This window comes from Crinia signifera, chromosome 6, assembly GCF_055691185.1.
Source record: "Crinia signifera chromosome 6, ASM5569118v1, whole genome shotgun sequence".
Classification (NCBI taxonomy): domain Eukaryota; kingdom Metazoa; phylum Chordata; class Amphibia; order Anura; family Myobatrachidae; genus Crinia; species Crinia signifera.
In genome coordinates, this window is record NC_139222.1 from 191553707 (window position 1) to 191571629 (window position 17923).

The window sequence follows — 17923 nt, forward strand, 5'->3', positions numbered from 1 at the left end:
GCACATATGTGGCACCTCTGGAATTACAGTATTTATCTAACATGGCGGAAATCCTGGCATTATACAGATGCAGATGTTGGCTTTAATAATCCCAAATTATAGTCTAGTTACAAAAGCTCTAATGGGCCCTACACACATAGCGATGTGTGCAGGGCTACCTAGCTATGCTAGGTCGGGCTGTGCTGCGCCGCTATCGCATAGCACACAGAGCTGACAGCCCACACACAGAGCGAGCTGTCAGCTCTGTGTGCTAAGCGAGCAAACAGCGCCAGTGTTCTCCGGTGGGAGAACACTGCCGATGCCGAGATTGATGGACACTGTCCATCAATCTCAGCCAGCGATAAAGATGCGCGGGGACACGCACGGCTGCCGATATAGCCCCCACACATACACCGATGTAAGGGCATTTGCTAAGTGACTTTGCCAAACTAAGCAAAATCTCTTAGAAAATGTCTTAATATCGGCATGTGTGTAGGCCGTATAAGAGTCTTAGACACCTGCTAGTTAAATCAGATGCAGCACCGGTAAATACACATTCAGCTGTCAACATTTTTGGCTGTATTTGCTATACCTGTGTGACATTTTGCTATATGGTTCCAGGGGTATCATTTAACCATGCACGCACAGGTCAGTCTCCTATTAAACATACCTTGTCATGTAAAACAAGATTCACAGTCTATCATATTGTCTTCCCTTGTGGGCTGTCATACAGGAAAGACCGAGTGGCCATTCAAGGATCGAATGGCTGCGCATTGGTGATCGATCAAGAAGTCATTGTTAACTGGTACCAGTGGTCAGCCGGTAGCACAGCATTTTGCCGTTGCTAATTACAATTTATCATCCCTCAAATTCAGGATGATAGACCACGTTTCATCCTCATTATGAGATGGGAATCATTGTCTAGTGACTGTTACGATGTGAGGCACACTGGACGTTTAGGGACGCTATCCCCCTATGACAGGGGTGGCCAACCCGCAGCTTGCAAGATGCAAGCGTCTCTTCCCTTCACAATCTGCGGCTCGGCGTTCAAATCGTCCCAGGCCAGCACCACCGGGACATGGCAGTTAGAGGCCAAGGCCAGAGCATGCACTGTGGTGCTAGGAGGAAGTCTTCCATTAGCCTGTAGTTGTTGCTGGAAGACGCTGCTGCCAGCGTCCTCCTAACGCGACAGCCGGGAACTTCTTGTGCTCCCACTGGCATGTCCCGGCGGCTCTGCATTGATTTGAACGCCATGTCCGGCTCCTGCTGCTGTACCACCGCTGCCATCCTGAGTGCTGCGCTTCCTGATGATTACTCTTTGACCTCTCATCCCCCACCCCAGCATTCAGCCTCTCCAGACCGCAGCGGCGTGAGCTGTGAGGCAGCATTGACAGCAAGCTCAAGGGTCAGCATACAGTTCCTGCTGCATGGTAATACAGGCAGCACAGTTGACTGCAGTCTGATGCCCAAGAGCCATCTGCCAATGAGAAGGGTTTTTTCGAAGTATTTCCGGCTGCCATTGTAGGTGGGTTTTGGGTTCTGATTTTTTTGTTAAAAAAGCATAAAAACTGCTAAAATCGCAGAATTTGGGTGTTTTTTTTTTTTTTGCTCCTATGCTATATTAACCTCAATAACATTAATTTCCACTCATTTCCAGTCTATTCTGAACACCTCACAATATTGTTTTTAGGGCAAAAGGTTGCACCGAGGTAGCTGGATAACTATGCTAAGCCACACAAGTGTGCGGCACAAACACATGGCTCATGTAAGAGTGGCACTGCAGCGGCAGACAGGATGGCAGTTTAAAAAAACTAGGCCCCAAAAAGACCCCTATCTGGCTTGATCATGCACTGTTTACCATGTGCAGCCAAGGAGCAGTGGGCATTTCGTGCAGCACAGAGTTTGTCTGCAAGTGTGTAACTGTTTCGATCAGTTTAACATCCAACAAGACCCCTATCTGGCTTGATTGTGCACGGTTTACACAGTGCAGCCGAGGAGCAGTGGACGATTGGTGCAGCAATTAATTACTCTCATTAGTGGAATGCAATCAGTTGTATGCATTGAAAAGACAAGTCCCTCATACGAATGACTCTCAGCAGTGGGCACCAGACCAGACAGGTAGATGAGGCAGTACTAGGCACCACACGGTAGATACGGCAGTAATAGGCAGTGGGCACCAGACCAGACAGGTAGATGGCGGCAGTACTAGTTGTTCTGCGAGTGTGTATCTGTTTTGGTCAGTTTAATATTTAACAAGACCCCTATCTGGCTTGATTGTTTGATTATGATTATTAATTATCTGATTTTTAATTTTGTGATTATTAATTATTCACTTATTATTTATTACCATTCGTCTCGTCAATCATTGCCTAATGGGTGGAGGGGAGGGGGCTAATCAATGACTAGGTGGCAGCTGGAAGAGTTCTATCTGGCTGCTACTTCTGTAACTCTATTGATCGCTAGGGTGGATTCAGGTGATCTGGCTCGCTAGGCAGGTGTTCCTTTTGCTCACTGCTTCACATGCGTCCCTCGTGAAGCTGCGCGCTCGGTCGAGGAGGATGTCCTTTGCCGGTAGAGAAGTACTGATCTTCGCTCAAGGTTTTACGAGTAGCTGCACTCCCCTGCTACAACCTAAAAACAAGTACCAAGACCCCTATCTGGCTTGATTGTGCACTGTTTACACAGTGCAGCTGAGGAGCAGTGGGCGATTGGTGCAGCAATCAATTACTCTCATTAGTGGAATGCAATCAGTTGTATGCATTGAAAAGACAAGAACTTTATACGAATGACTCTCAGCAGTGGGCACCAGACCAGACAGGTAGATGAGGCAGTACTAGGCACCACACGGTAGATACTGCAGTACTAGGCACAAGACCGGTAGTTAAGGCAGTACTAGGCAGTACTAGGCACCAGATGGTAGATACGGCAGTATAAGGCAGTGAGCCCCAGACCAGACAGGTAGATACGCCAATATTAGGCAGTATTAGACTGGAGTGAAGATGGCGGGCGCAGCAGCCGCTTATAAAGCCTCGCGAAATCCGGCGCCGGGAGATGACGTTCTGACCACACGGACGGACCCGAGTCAGGCGGGAATCTCCGAGCACTGCTCGGAACCGGGCTCGGAATGATGACATCCGTGGGGGCTCGGATCTCCGGAATCTGAGTCTGCACATCTCTAATATAAATAAACCTTGCACTGGCCCTGCTCACATGTATGCGCTTCCCATTCTTAGTGAACAGCACGCCGAGATACTGTATGGCGCACTGGCTGGATAGATGAAACTGGCTCCATCTGTGTGTATAGAGAGGGAAAGGTAGATATATAAATATGCACCTGTTGAATATTTATATTTTCCTTGAGGTTTTAAAACTACTACTAAAGTTTTCGTTAAACTAAAGTGTTTTCAAGTCGTCGCTACTAAACCTAATGGCTTTGTCTCAACTCCATCCTAGCTAAAAATAGGTTTGACACAAGGCCATGATCCTACAAACGTCATTACAAAGACGTGAACACAAAAATTAAACATGGCATTGTGCTAGCTAGGCTACAACCCACTTACAATGGGACGCAGCCTTTTGTGAGCTAGGCCACACCCATTTTTGCATGGTATCGGCTCTTTGTCTTACCAGAACAGATTTTTTGGGCTCTTCACCTCTGATTGGTTGACCACCCCTGCCCTTTGGTCTAAAGGAATAGTCAGGGATGGCAGTACTATTACAGTAATTGTTACTAGCCCAATCCTCACAAGTTTAAAACTTTACTGGTTTAATTGATTGATTGTGTAGGTTATACTGTATATGTGATAATATACTATGTTGCGTGTCCCTGCTTTCATAATACTGTTTTTTTTCCATTTATATAGTGCGTCCATTGTGTTTTGTTATTTCTGTTTTTCTTTTATGGTTATGCATGCCAGTAGTCTGACGTGATTGGCATCACATAGTCACATAGCGATGACATCATGCCAATGCACTTCAGTGGACAAGGGCATTTGCTGGCATTGGAGTCACTGGGTGTTCATTTGTATTTTGCTTTTACCCTGATGACAATACCAGTGGAGTATTGAAACGTTGTTTGAAATAAACTTGCTTTAACCAGATCTGTAGATTAATTTTGGAGTGCTGCACATACCAACATGTTTGTATATATATATATATGGCGCTATTATTAATGTTATGTTATTGTTAGGTACCTCATTCAGTGGCCTCAGACTGACACCTCTGCCGCTTTGCCAGTGCCAGCACCACCCATCCTTTCTGATCAGATCCCCAGCGTGCAGTGGTGGCTCTTACCCTTTTGGAGGAGGGGGGCTTCCGCAATGCGGGACCCCTCCACTGCCGCAGTCCGCTGCGCTCCCCGATCCTTCTGGCCAGGCCGCCGGTCCACTGCACGGGGCCAGCGCATGCGCGGTAACTTCATACATACTGCACATGCGCTGGCCCAAGCCTCCATGGGCTGTCTTTGCAGCAGCCCCCGGAGGCTTAATCAGGTTCCCAGGTCTGGCGCATGCGCAGTATGGTCCGCGGTACGGAGGGAGAGAACACCTCCCAATGGGACTGCCTTGTGTGACTGGCAGGTAAGACTTCTAATAGGAAGTCACTGCCAGTCACATTGAAGCCAGAGCTTCATCTGACTTCATCTTTACAGACTGCATCTGGCTTCACTTTAGGCAGAGACAGTGGGGAGGCTGCAGCCCATAGCTAAAAACTGCCAGTGTGCGAAAAACTGATGTTTGCCTCTACCTGCTGGGGATTAGATCACACGAGCAGTCATCCTCACACACAGATCCGCGGGAGCAGCACCATCCCTCCCGCGGAAATTTGGACTTTGGTAAGAGCCAAGGCTGGCCGCGGCCATCTTTAGTTAAGGCAAAGTACTGTAGCAATGACAGCTAACTGCGAGGATGGCGGTCGAGCGGTCCGTGACCCAGCCAGGGGGGTGAGCGGCTGCTTCATGCCTGCAATAGGCTGGACCACCGGAAAATGGCCTGGTTTCCCACAAGGGCTAATCCACCTTGACCGGGCATTATATAGGGTCGGGTCTCGCGAGAACCCGATAGATTGAGGATGATTCTGTTCAGCCTCATTCTGAATCCAGAAAATGGCAAGGATTATCAAACCGGCCAGGGGGATTTGGGGATTTGGTATGAAATCCCGACGTTCAAAATCCTGACAGGGTCAAAATCCCGACATTTAAAATCCCGACAGGGTCAAAATCCCGACATTTAAAATCCCGACAGGGTGAAAATCCCGACATATAGAATGTGCAGGTGAAACAGTCTACATGCCTTTCGGGCGACAGGTACGAGGTCGACATGGGTTTTTTCACTGTTTTTTTACCCGAATGTCGACACAGTTGCAAGTGAACCGCAGCCCCTCGCTTCGCTCGCAATGCTTCGGGCACGGTGCCTCGCTGCGCTCGGCGCACTTTTTTATTCTCCCACCACGCCGTAGTGGATGGTAGGGCATGAAATACCGCCTGTCGGCACATGTCGGTTCAAAAAACAGTGAAAAAAGCCATGTCGACCTCGCACCTGTCGAGTGAAAGTCATGTAGACTGTTTCACTTGTACATTCTATATGTCGGGATTTTGACCCTGTCGGGATTTTAAATGTCGGGATTTTGACCCTGTCGGGATTTTAAATGTCGGGATTTTGTCCTTGTTGGTATTTTGACCATGTCGGGATTTTGACCGTCGGGATTTTGACTGCATCCCGGATTTGGAACTGAGTGATATGGTCGTGCAGATCCAATTGGCATATTGCTCAGTGTGTACCTGCCATATGCATGCTCCCACAGTCGCATGCATTAATGCTATGCTTGATACGCTGCACACCAAACATAGCGACACCATACATGCTAATGAATGATGGAACAGCATTTGTTCCTTTATGAACATCTCTAAAGTGCGTACAGGCAACCTGGGCTGAAAGGGATTTATTCTGATGTCAGAAGGAATCTCCATCGTTTTTGTGTGTACCCAGCTTTAGGGATTAAAAGCACAACTACACACATAGGGCCCGATACTGGTTCAATTGCAATAACAAATTCTCACTAATGGACAAAACCATGTGCACTGCAGGTGGGGCAGATGTAATATGTGCAGAGAGAGTTAGAATTGGGTGGGGTTTGTACTTAAAGCAGCCAGTATTTATTCTGCTGAGAAACAAAATAACACCCAAATCTAACTCTCTCTCTCTGCACGTTACATCTGCCCCCCTGCAGCGCACATGGTTTTGTCCATTAGAGAGATCATTTGCTTTTGCAAGTGAACTAGAATCAGGCCCATAGTATACTAACATCACTGCCAGTGTTTAACTCATCTGGTGAGATCCAGTGATGTCCCCCTTTTCACCTGCATGCCCAAATACTTTGCTGGCATCCTGCCACAGCCAGCGATGTGCTGCTGTATACCGTGTTTCCCCGATAATAAGACCTACCCCGAAAAAAAAGCCATACCCTTATTTCTGGACATTGGTCCAAAATAAGCCCTACCCCGAAAATAAGCCCTAGCTAAATCTCCATTTTCCCCAGTCCCTGCACTAAACTACAATGCTTCCAGTTTCGCCCTGCATGAAATGAATACTGCTGCAGTTGCAGCCCTGGACCACTGAAGCCTCAGCTGGCATCAGTAGTCCCAGGGATGCATTGCGCATGTAACATTGCCGCACACCATACAAGGCTGAGCAGAATGTGTATGGTAGACGGGCGGGAGCGGAGTGACTGAGTGGTGGCGGAAAGGCTGAAAAACGCAAAAGGAAAGCAGCAATTGTGCTGAAAGTATAAGGTGAGGGGCAGGACTGAGGAGCATGCTGTCAATGTTAATTAAAATAAACCCTGCCCCGAAAATAAGCCCTATGGTGTTTTGTGTTCCAAAAAAAAAAAAAATAAGACAGTGTCTTATTATCGGGGAAACACGGTAATACTCACTTGTATTGCCTGTCTGCACTTTCTCCCAGTGGGAGGTCAGCAAAACCTGGAAAGTTTAGCTGAGGACAGAAAAAACAATTGATGGCAATGGGGACCATACTTCTAACATTTATTACCTGTTATTTATATAGCGCACAAATAGACTGCATCGCTTTTAAAGAGATATTGAACACTCACAACAGTCTCTGCCCCAATGGAACTTAACAATATATATTCACTACCACATACATTCATTCTAGGATTATACAAGTATATTTTTTGCATTGTGGAAGGAAACTGGAGTACCCGGAGGAAACCCACATAAGCACAGGGATAATATACAAACTCCACACAGTGCCATGGTGGGAATGAAACTCATGACCTCAGTGCTGTAAGGCAGCAATAAGAATTACACTGTCCGTGCTGCCCTAACATCCTCAATAGATGGTATTAGTGGTATTGTGAGAAACCGTGGTAAGCAATCGTACTATCATTGGCATATCTATAATGGGCGCAGTGCATATGGGTCTCTGAGTCTCAGGGGGGCCACACCGTGCACACTGCACCATTTTGATAATACTTAATATCCGGAATCCCATGGCAGCGGCAGGAAAATGCTGCAGAAATCGCTGGAAAATGGTGTGGCGGCCTCCGGCAGAGCGGAGGGGGCCTGGCCGAGGAGGCTGTACAGAGTGTGAAGTACAGCTATAGGGCCTAATTCTGTTTGGCTCAATAAGCAGTAAAAAAACGCTGCTTACTGAGTGCTAAAATGCCGCCCACCGAATGTTCCCCCCCCCCTGCCACTGAATACAGTCGGTACCATGCAGGGACACCAATAAGGGGGTGCTTAGGGTGCAACTGTCCTGGGCCCGACTACTCTGACAGAGAGGGAAGGCTGGTCATCCTTCTGCTTAGCTTTCCCATTGGTGGTGCTCAGAAATCCTGCAGTGCGGAGAAATCCCACGCTGCACAAGCGGTCTCCTCAATGGCACCAAGAGCGTGCACAGGAGATGCCGCAGAGGAGACCTGGCTCACAGGATTCACCCACGCCGCTGCAAAGAGAGAGAGAGAGAGAGACTGCGCACAAAAAAGTGGATGAAAGAGCTTCTACCCTGATTGGGGCCCCTGTTAGATAGGACCCGGTTTGAGAGATGGTGCAGCGGTTGAATCTGATGATCACACTGTAATTCACAGTGTGATCATCAGATTCAACCGCTGCACCAGTGCCCCTGATGAAGTCATGTTAATGACAAAACGCGTTGGGCCTATGGCAGTGGTTCCCAAACTGTGTGCCGCGGCACCCTGGGGTGCCTCAGAGCACATGCAGGGGTGCCCTGGGATGGTGGTCCAGGAACAATTAATTTTATTTATGGTCAATGTAATAGGGAAAATCAGTGCTTATGGCTTCCAATCATACAATATGAGAACAAACTGAAGTGAATACTGTCCCTCACAACATAAATGGACCTAAGGATCACATATAAACACAATTAATTTAATTTAATATATATATTTTTTAAAGTACTCAATAAGAAAATTTTGGCCTAGGGGTGCCACGAAAAAAATTCTGATACTCCAGGGTGCCGTAATTCCTGGCCTATGGGCTTACTGTAATATCCATCTTGACTATTTACTGTACAAGAGGACACGCTGTGTTTAGTGATTCACTGTAAACTAAATCACATCTACCTTTGTTGTATACTGCTATGCCCTGTGGGCAGTTTTATTAAAAATACATTTTACTACGACTTGTATGATTCTGGTCAATAAGTTAAGGTTTAGCGCACCCTGAATCATTTTTTGCAATGATTTTTTTTTGCTTGATTTGTTTATTTGGGGGGGGGGGGGGGGGGGGGGGGCAGGCCCTGTATACATTTCTGGGAGCCCTTGTACCATGCGAGGGGATGTGTTAGCTAATACATCCCCTCGCATACATCTGCTACCATTAGAAATCATTTGAATGATTTTTCCTGCCTTTGGAAATAAAAGACAGTCTCAACTGACTTAATTTCTTCGGTGTCGTCCTGTGACAGGCATAGTCACAGCTATGTTCCCATGGGAACGCCTAGCATTTTCATGGGGACACTTATAAAATGCTGGGCATTCCCATGGGCAAGCCCCGTTTCCGCCCTCGGCCCTCCCGTTCCACAACAAATCAGCCAGCGAGTGTGCGCTTGCGCACAGGGCCAGCGCTACCCGCTCAGCAGATGCAAAGCAGGTAGGCGCCGGGCAGGAGAGGCTCCCTCCCTGCTGTACATCCTCTGCTGTCCTCCGTGGCTGCCAGCTGCTGCTGCGCCTGTCACACTTCATGACAGGCAGCAGCGCAGGAGGCACAAAGCCCTTATCACCTGATCATAGGCAGGGACCGAAAGGGGGCATGGATACACAGTTGGAGGGGCATGGCTACACTGACCAGAAGGGGTGGAGCTACAAGGGAGCAAGACTGACTGAAGACACAAGGAAACAGAAGAGGATGAGCTGTCGCCATTGTAAAGTGTGAGTGTATTAATGTCGGCAACTGGTGTGGGCACGTGTGTAGGCAGTGCTACTAATGTCAGCAGCTGATGTGGGCAAGTGTATAGGCAGCGCTACTAACGTCGGCAACTGGTGTGGGCATGTGTGTAGGCAGCACTACTAATGTCGGCAACTGGTGTGGGCACATGTGTAGGCAGAATGGGTTTGGTGTATAGGCAGCGCTACTACTGTCAGCAACTGATGTGAGCATGTGTGTAGGCAGCGCTACTAATGTTGGCAACTGGTTTAGGCACGTATATAGGCAGTGCTACTAATGTTGGCAACTGGTGTGGGCACTTGTATAGGCAGCGCTACTTATGGCGGCAAATGGTGTGGGTATATGGTTACATAGTGCTACTAATGTCGGCAACTGGTGTGAGCATGTGTATAGGCAGCTCTACTAATGTTGGCAACTGGTGTGGGCATATGGTTTAGCAGTGCTACTACTGTCGGCAACTGGTGTGGGCATTAGGTATAAGCAGAAGTACTACTTTCCGCAACTGGTGTGGGCATGTGTATAGGCAGCGCTATTACTGTCAGCAACTGGTGTGGGCATATGGTTACGCAGTGCTACTAATGTCGGCAACTGGTGTGGGCTTTACATATAGGCAGCGCTACTACTGTCGGCAACTGGTGTGGGCACTACGTATAAGCAGAGCAACTACTTTTCGCAACTGGTGTGGGTGTTATTAATAAGCAACGCTACGCATATGCAGGAGTACTCGGGGCATTATGTGTAGCATAATGTGTGTCAATGTCATATGGGCATTATAGTGCATGGCATATTATGTAAGGGGAATTACGGTGTGTGGCATAATGTGTAATGGCCATTATGGTGTTCTGAATATTGTGTAAGGGGCATCATGATGTGTGGCATAACGAATAATGTGCATTACTGTGTGTGGTTACTATAATGTGTTATGGGCTTTGAGACATAGGGGGTTATTCTAGTTCACTCTTAGAGGTAAATTCCTTCTTAGATGGACAAAACCATGTGCACTGTAGTTGGGGCAGATGTAACATGTGCAGAGAAAATTAGATTTGGGTGAGTTATTTTGTTTCTGTGCAGAGTAAATACTGGCTGCTTTGAACACTGTAATATAGATTTCACTTTGAAGTAAAACCATACCCAAACCTAACTCTCTCTGCACAAGTAACATCTGCCCCACCTGAAGTGCACATGGTTTTGTCCATGTAAGAAGGATTTTGTCAGAAAGAGTGAACTAAAATAACCCCCATAATGTGTTATAGGGATTATGGTGTTATTGGTACTTTTATGTGACCACGCCAATTCCCCATGAAGCCACGATTCTACAACTTTGCGCACGCCTTCGGTGTGCAATGTCCCTGTTTAACACATGGTACCAAAATGGCTAGTTACGGCACTGGTGCTGTGTTAGGTGAATAAGATTGTGCTACGGTGTGGTGTAATTTGGAGCGGGAGCACTATTGTGTGGCCACACCCCTCCCTTTGTAAAGTTTGGGTGGGCGCAAATTTATAGTTTGCAGGAGGGCACCAAACCCCCTAGCACCGGCCCTACTTGCGCATGCCAAGAACCACTGGAATTCGCCCCGTTCCGGTCACACTAGAATCACCCCCATTCACTATCAATTACAATAGTTGTAAGAATGTTTTGTATGGACTGATTTTTTTATCCAGAAATCAGGAATTTTAGTAGTTTAAAGGTGCATTTGATTACCACTTCAGTGATACTGAGATACCTGTCAAACTGTAACACAGGTGTCCTAAGGCAAGACAAGCAGGACAGAAACAATACCTCCCAACTTTTGCATGACTGTATTTGGGCTAATCTGAAAAAGGGTCTGGGCTAAGGGACAGGTGGCTGTGGCCTCAGGTAGAGGGGCATAGCCTAGCAGTGACCCCCTTTTGGAAGGAGTGTCCAGCGCTCTGCCAAGCGACTGGGCAGTGCCAGGCCCTGGACTCCCTCTCTCCACTGAAGAGCTGCTGTGCGATTGCGCAAGGCATCTCTTCAGCAATCACTGCCGAGCAGAGCAGTTGTGATCTCCGGCTCCCCTTAAATGTCCCCCTCATGCCTGCTTGACATTGCCACATCCTCTCTCTGCCCCCACTCCCCCCTCTGTCACTCCGTCCCGCATCGGCAAGTTGGTATGACTTCCAGATGCATAATGTGGAACCGGATTTCTTGAAATGGTCAGAGTCACAACTGTGTACAGTATGATCATGATATGAGCATAGGCGAAACATCGGGGTGGTCTGGGGTGCACTGGACCACCACATTCGCCTGTTGAAGCTGAGAACCGGGAGCTGCTGGTGACGGGGAGAGTGGTGCCTCAGGGGGCAGAGTCTCTGTCAGCATACAAAGACTGAGATGTCCGCCACCTATTTGGAGACAGATGCTCCGTCACCTCTAGCGTGTGTGTGTCCCCGGCAACAATCATGTAACTCTTCTTAACGAGCAGGTAATCCCTTGTGGCAGCGACCATGTAATCCCCCTGGGCAATGAGCCTACGACACGCGCAATTAGTTTCTTTTGACATTATGAAATTTGGAACAGAAACCAACCATTACCGACTTTTTAGTTTCGCCTATGGATAAGAGGCTCTGGGGCAGATGTATTAAGCCTTAACAAGAGATAAATGCAAGTGTGATAAGGAGAAATAAACGTCTAGCCAATCACCTGCCAACTGCCATGTTACAGGCTGTGTTTGAAAAAAGTCAGTAAGGAGCTGATTGGCTGGACATTTATCTGTCCTTATCACACTTGAATTTATCTCTTGTTAGGGCTTAATACATCTGCCCCTCTTATTGTACTAATGCAAGAAGATTGTGGCTTAATATGCCTCTCTATCACACATTCAACTTTTTTTCTGATTGCAGTTTAACCGGGTTTCCTTTAGAGTCCAGGTCACTTACAAGAAAGCCCTCGAAAAAAAAATTCTAAACTTACAATAGCATTCATGAACATAAATATGCTATAATACAATTTTTTTTTATAAATGTGGACTATCTAGGTTTGCTTACATTTTCTTTGAACTGTATGATTGTAGAACACACAGAGAAATATTAGATCTTTAAGGAACACTGATGGCTGTCAAATTTTTACTGTATGATCTACAGTATATATTTGTGTAAAGTAATTCACATCTGTAATAGCAGCACTGACAGTTCATAACATCGCTGGAGTGCTGTTTTTGCTCATTCCTTTCATTTACATTGTGGATCCTTACAACAGGAACATGCCCAAATTGCTCACAGGAGTGCCAGAGCTATAGTATAAAACACATGTTACTGTATGGAAATTGTGAACATCCTAGAAGTATAGCAAGTTTTAAGTCATCTGAGCTACAGTATGTGCAGAATTAGCCAATATAGGTACACCATGTATCTAGAAACATAGAATTAATCGAGTCTACACCCTTTTTTTTATCATTTCGATAATCTCAACCCTATTTGATCCTTAAGGGGCATACTCACGGTGTGATATGAACTACTGATATAGACTATATACAGTACAGTAGTTCATATCGGTAGAAAACATAGTACATATCACACCGTGTGTAATATATGTACCTAGTGATATCGCCTGCTGGAGGATCTGGCAAGGGTGGGTATAGAAATATTTTTGAATGTGTACAATGTACCATGAATGTATATCGAATTCGATATCTAATGCAAAAGTACAGATCTAATGCCAAATCGAATGGAAAGATCTAATGCCAGATCTAATAGAAAATCGAATCTAACATCGAATCAAAAGCAAATTGATGTGTGTGTACAGGGCTTTAGTAAGTTTCCCCAATTTCTTCTATATAACTGACACTTTGCAGCTGTCCATCGCTGCCCCCTCCCCAACCCCAAATAGCAGAAGACTGAACATCACTGACAGACTGCTGGCAATCTACTGTACATCTGATGTCCAAGATGTGCAGTACAGGCAAAGTACCAAACATCAGAAGTTTGAGGAATGCACTGCAGATCCGAATTAGGCCTACCGTGTCCTAAGTACTGTACTTACTGTATACAGCTTGAAATGCCCATGCAAGACAAAATAGACTGTTCAGGCAGCTCAATAATGACTAGAAAGTGTGCAATCTATTTCTAGTATAGACAAAATTGCACCCTGTGTATGGTTAATATCGGAGATTTCAGGCTACGAGGCGTTCAAGGGAAATCACATACCATACTTACCTACCTGACCCTCTCAATGAGGGAGAAAATGCTCTGTCCCTGGACTTCCCTGATAATGTATGATTGCCATCACCTGCGGTGAGCTAGGTAATTGCCATCAACTGTGGTGAAACACCTTTCTTATTAATCATACATTACCAGGGAAGTCCAGGAACAGAGCATATCTCCCTCATGGAGAGGGTCAGGTAGGCAAGTATGTCACATAGTCAAAATCGGCATACCCTTCAACATGATCCATTCCATTAGGCACAAAATGCTCTGCTCCTGGACTTCCTATCTCATTATCTAGACTTCCTATCCCAGAGGCAATGGAGTCTCTAGCCTCTGGGCTCCAAGCCCTGAAGGGGCACCTGCATGTAAAGCAGCAACTATCTGGTTCACTTGTAGTCAATTGGCTCTATACTAGGAGCCCAGCTAACATCTGCAATATGAGACAGGATGTCTCCTGCCTGGTACCACTCAGCCTACGCTGTAGCAAGCAATGCTGCTGGACTCTGAGATGATAGGCACAGGTGAATGTTGACATGCAAAATATTCAGAGCTCCAACCTCCAACTTTCCTCCAGGCGACTCAAACATACTTACGCCACTGTGCGTATGCACCTTAAGTTCTGTGTAAGGATATTCATATGCCTATGCCAAGCATGTTTAAATCGCATTACTGTCTTTTTAGCTTCTATCTCCTCTGACAAGAGGCTATTCCACTTAACCACTACTCTTTCTATGAAATACTTTTTCCTCAAGTAAAGAAAAATGAATGACAGAAAGGCAGAAAATGACATATGTAGCTGGGTCAGTTTGACCAAATGTAATGATGCCTTTGTAGACTGTGCGGTGTCTGTGACTTGAATAGAAGCTTTTGGTGCCATGAAAAAAAATCATAGTTTAGCCAAGTTTTGGTAACCCGGCTTTCTCCAGTTGTAGTTGAACTACAAGTCTCAGTATGCCCTGTTAGAGGCTAGGACTTGTTCTTTAGCAACTAGAGCCACAGGTTTCATTTGAAGACAAATTAAATGGGGAGGTACAAGAAACATATTATAGCAAGAAGCTTTAGCAGATCACCTTGCTTGTGAAGAAAGAAAAACATAATTTCTACCCATTTATCAAGCCCCAAGTGACGCAGATAACGCCTGACACTTCTGCCACTGGCACCTACCTACCTTTTGGCTGTAATTTAGTTACATAGCAAATTGTGATGAACAAAAATGGGTTTGATATCGTACTAAAAAAACAGAGGTTGTAAATTGGAATTGATACCAAAATGGCATCGACCAATTCACATTCCTGGCGCTCCAATAATGAAAAATAAATAAAGGGTTAAGATGTTCTGTGATCTACAACAATTGAATATCTAACCAGCTGCTGCATGTGTTGGATGAGCTAGCCCAGCTCATAAAGGGTGGACAAAAGGTGGGGGGGTTTCAACACAATTGCGCTGCTGTGTACAATGTAAAGAAAACTCTGAGTTCAGTTCAGGTTGGATATTGCGTAATATCCAAAACCTCCAGACGTGTCTCCAAGGTCCCGCCCTCAGCTAACAGCACGGCTTCACCTTTTGCAGCACTTCCGACATCGGCTTTCCACGCAGCCACCGGCTAATCCCTGTGCCCGCCGCTACAACACCATCTCCGGCAGCACCGACGGGACATACTGCTACTCCGGCAAGGAAGTAGTCTACCAGCATACGGCCGGTCCCCCGGATCACCATATTGGGGACATCTGCTGTAGCGCTATTTAGCGCCCACCATACCGCTTCCACGCTCACAGTTTTTTCCTGGCTGTCTGATCCCGCCATTGGGATATAATCCTACTACAGGGTCAAGCTAAACAACATCCATTAAGCTCCCCGCTATCTTCAATATATGGGTGAGAAAATTCCAATGACCCCATTCTAATTGTTTGAACTGCCTCCCACCTAGTGCATGTCTGTCTACATGCTAAACTGGCATTACTAACACCCCATTGTGGGTTATTTCGTTCCACCTGATTATAAATAATTAATGGTACTTGTTTCCTAGCACGGCCACAAATCTTGGCCATCGGGGGTAATTTTAGCGGCCTGCGACGCGACCGACGCGATGCCCCCGATTTTTTCATTGAAATGCATTGAAAAAAGTGAAAAATCGGGTCGGTCGCGTCGTGTGCGCCTAAAAATGCTTAAATGGTCCACCCGCGATGGCCGCGATTTCCCCATAGGGAACAATGTTAAATGCCTCAATTTACCCGCGATGACCCCGATTTCCCATAGGAAACAATGTTAAATGGGTCAATTGACCCAAATCATCATAGGGAAGAATGGTAAATGGGCCAGAAAGCCCAAAAAACCTCCTGACCAGTGAAATGTCCCCCCAAAAGTAGTTCACGCCACCCCGCGATGAACGTGAACCCGAAGCGTGGCGAGCGCAGCGAGCCCGCGAGGGGCGGCGGTACGCATCCTCCGACCTTTTCATACCCCTACTATCCACTAGGGCGTGGAGTGAGAATAGAATAGTGTGGCGAGCGCAGCGAGCCCCGCGAGGGGACGCGGATACCTTAACAGGTAAATGCGTCCCTTCGCGGGCTTCACAGGTATCCGCGTCCCCTCGCCACGCTTCGGGCTCGGTGGCTCGCTGCGCTCGCCACACTATTCTATTCTCACTCCACGCCCTAGTGGATAGTAGGGGTATGAAAAGGTCGGAGGCCGCGTACCGCTGCGCTCGCCACGCTTTGGGTTCACGTTGATCACGTGGTGGCGTAAACTACTTTTGGGGGGACATTTCAATGTTCAGGGGTGTTTTTGGCCCATTTACCATTGTTCCTATGATAATTTGGGTAAATTGAGCCATTTCACATTGTTTCCTATGGAAAATCGTGGTCATCGCGGGTAAATTGAGGCATTTAACATTGTTCTCTATAGGGAAATCGCGGGCATCGCATCTGGCCCATCGCACCCGATTTTTTTGCGCATGCGATGCCCGCGATGGCCCCGATTTTACCCCCGATGACCGTGATTATGATCGTTGTGGCCGTGCTAGGAAACAAGTACCTAATTAATTCAGGATCTTAACTGAGTTATTCCCATTATTGGGCTTTCTACATCCAACCTTGGAGACACTCCGCACCATTTGGGATTTAACCCTCTATTACCTTATATGTTTTTATATATTCATGTTTTAGCTTTATTGTGTATGTATATGTGTTTATCTTTTTTACATTTATAAAATAATACAATTTACAAGCGTGTCCAGTATCATTTCTTTCTGGTCGAACCTGAACTGAACTCAGAGTTTTCTTTACATTGTACACAGCAGCGCAATTGTGTTGAAACCCCCCCACCTTTTGATATCGTACTGTCTTATGAGATGGAGCCTGTCAGTGATACAGACAAGACTGATCCTTTGGGAAGGATCCAATGTGTTTTGGGGATAAATGAAACTACTGTACAACAATTGGAATACCAGAAGCTGGGATAATACCACATCTCTACAGTCATTTATTGGCAGACAATAACAAACTAAGCTCTCTCTCTCGCCATACTTACTGCACAATGTGCCCCTGCTGTACTTTACTATAAGACATGAGAATACAACAATTTATAATAATAAATAACTATGAACTCACCTTCCATTGTGCCTGTTAATGCCAGCAGGTGGAGTCCCTGGCTGCAGTCCTTGAGAGGAGATCTCCCCTTTGTAGATCCCTGGTATGTAGATTCCCGCAGTAACTGCAGATTCCACAAATGATAGGGCTGCGAGTCCCTGTAACGATCACACTGACGCTTATCATTCACTTGTCTGCACTGATCTGATGTCCAGGAACTCAAGTCAAAGACTATTATTAACCTTGTCTGCATCTGGTTGTCACACTAAGCACGGTGCTTTCAAAGTCTTTGTAAAGTTTCCTGCTTGCATCGATAAAAATGAAATAGCAGCAATTGTACATATTAGCTGCACTCTATTAATGCATCATTGAGATAAGCTGTGCATTAATCAGTCATTCATCCATTGGACACAGCCTATAGTATATCCAGGAGGCAGCTTTCTTTACTTAATCATTGACAGAGATAATGAGCAGTTGATGAAATTGCTCACATACAGCCTCCTGCTACTCTATCTGCCAGTGAGAGAGGGAGAGAGAGAGAGGAGTCAGTGGTCTGTGGCATTGCATCTCCCTCCCCACCTTATTCACAGCTCCGTATTTCCTCCCTTCATTAGGCTGTCTGAGTCACCAACGTCAATGCAGAGCTACAGTAGCAGCAACCTCCTGAAGAGACTGGGGTCTGCTGGCTGCTTGGCTGTTGCATGGGTCCTGATGCTACGTGTACTTTACACAAAATGAATTACTTTATTATATGCATCATGCATATTACATG

General features: G+C 46.3%; 1 protein-coding gene across 2 annotated transcripts in view; it reads right to left on the minus strand.

Moving 5' to 3' along the window:
• Nucleotides 1–17856, minus strand: part of NPFFR1 (neuropeptide FF receptor 1) — a 254087-nt gene extending 236231 nt beyond the window's left edge. The window contains exon 1 of one of the 2 annotated variants that reach the window (XM_083148472.1): nucleotides 17173–17856. In XM_083148472.1, coding sequence (XP_083004598.1) covers nucleotides 17173–17404 — 232 coding nt within the window. In that variant the 5' untranslated portion in view covers nucleotides 17405–17856. The remainder of the gene's footprint in view (nucleotides 1–17172) is intronic. The other variant, XM_083148475.1, reaches the window with a different exon arrangement.
• Between the last annotated feature and the right edge of the window lie 67 nt (nucleotides 17857–17923).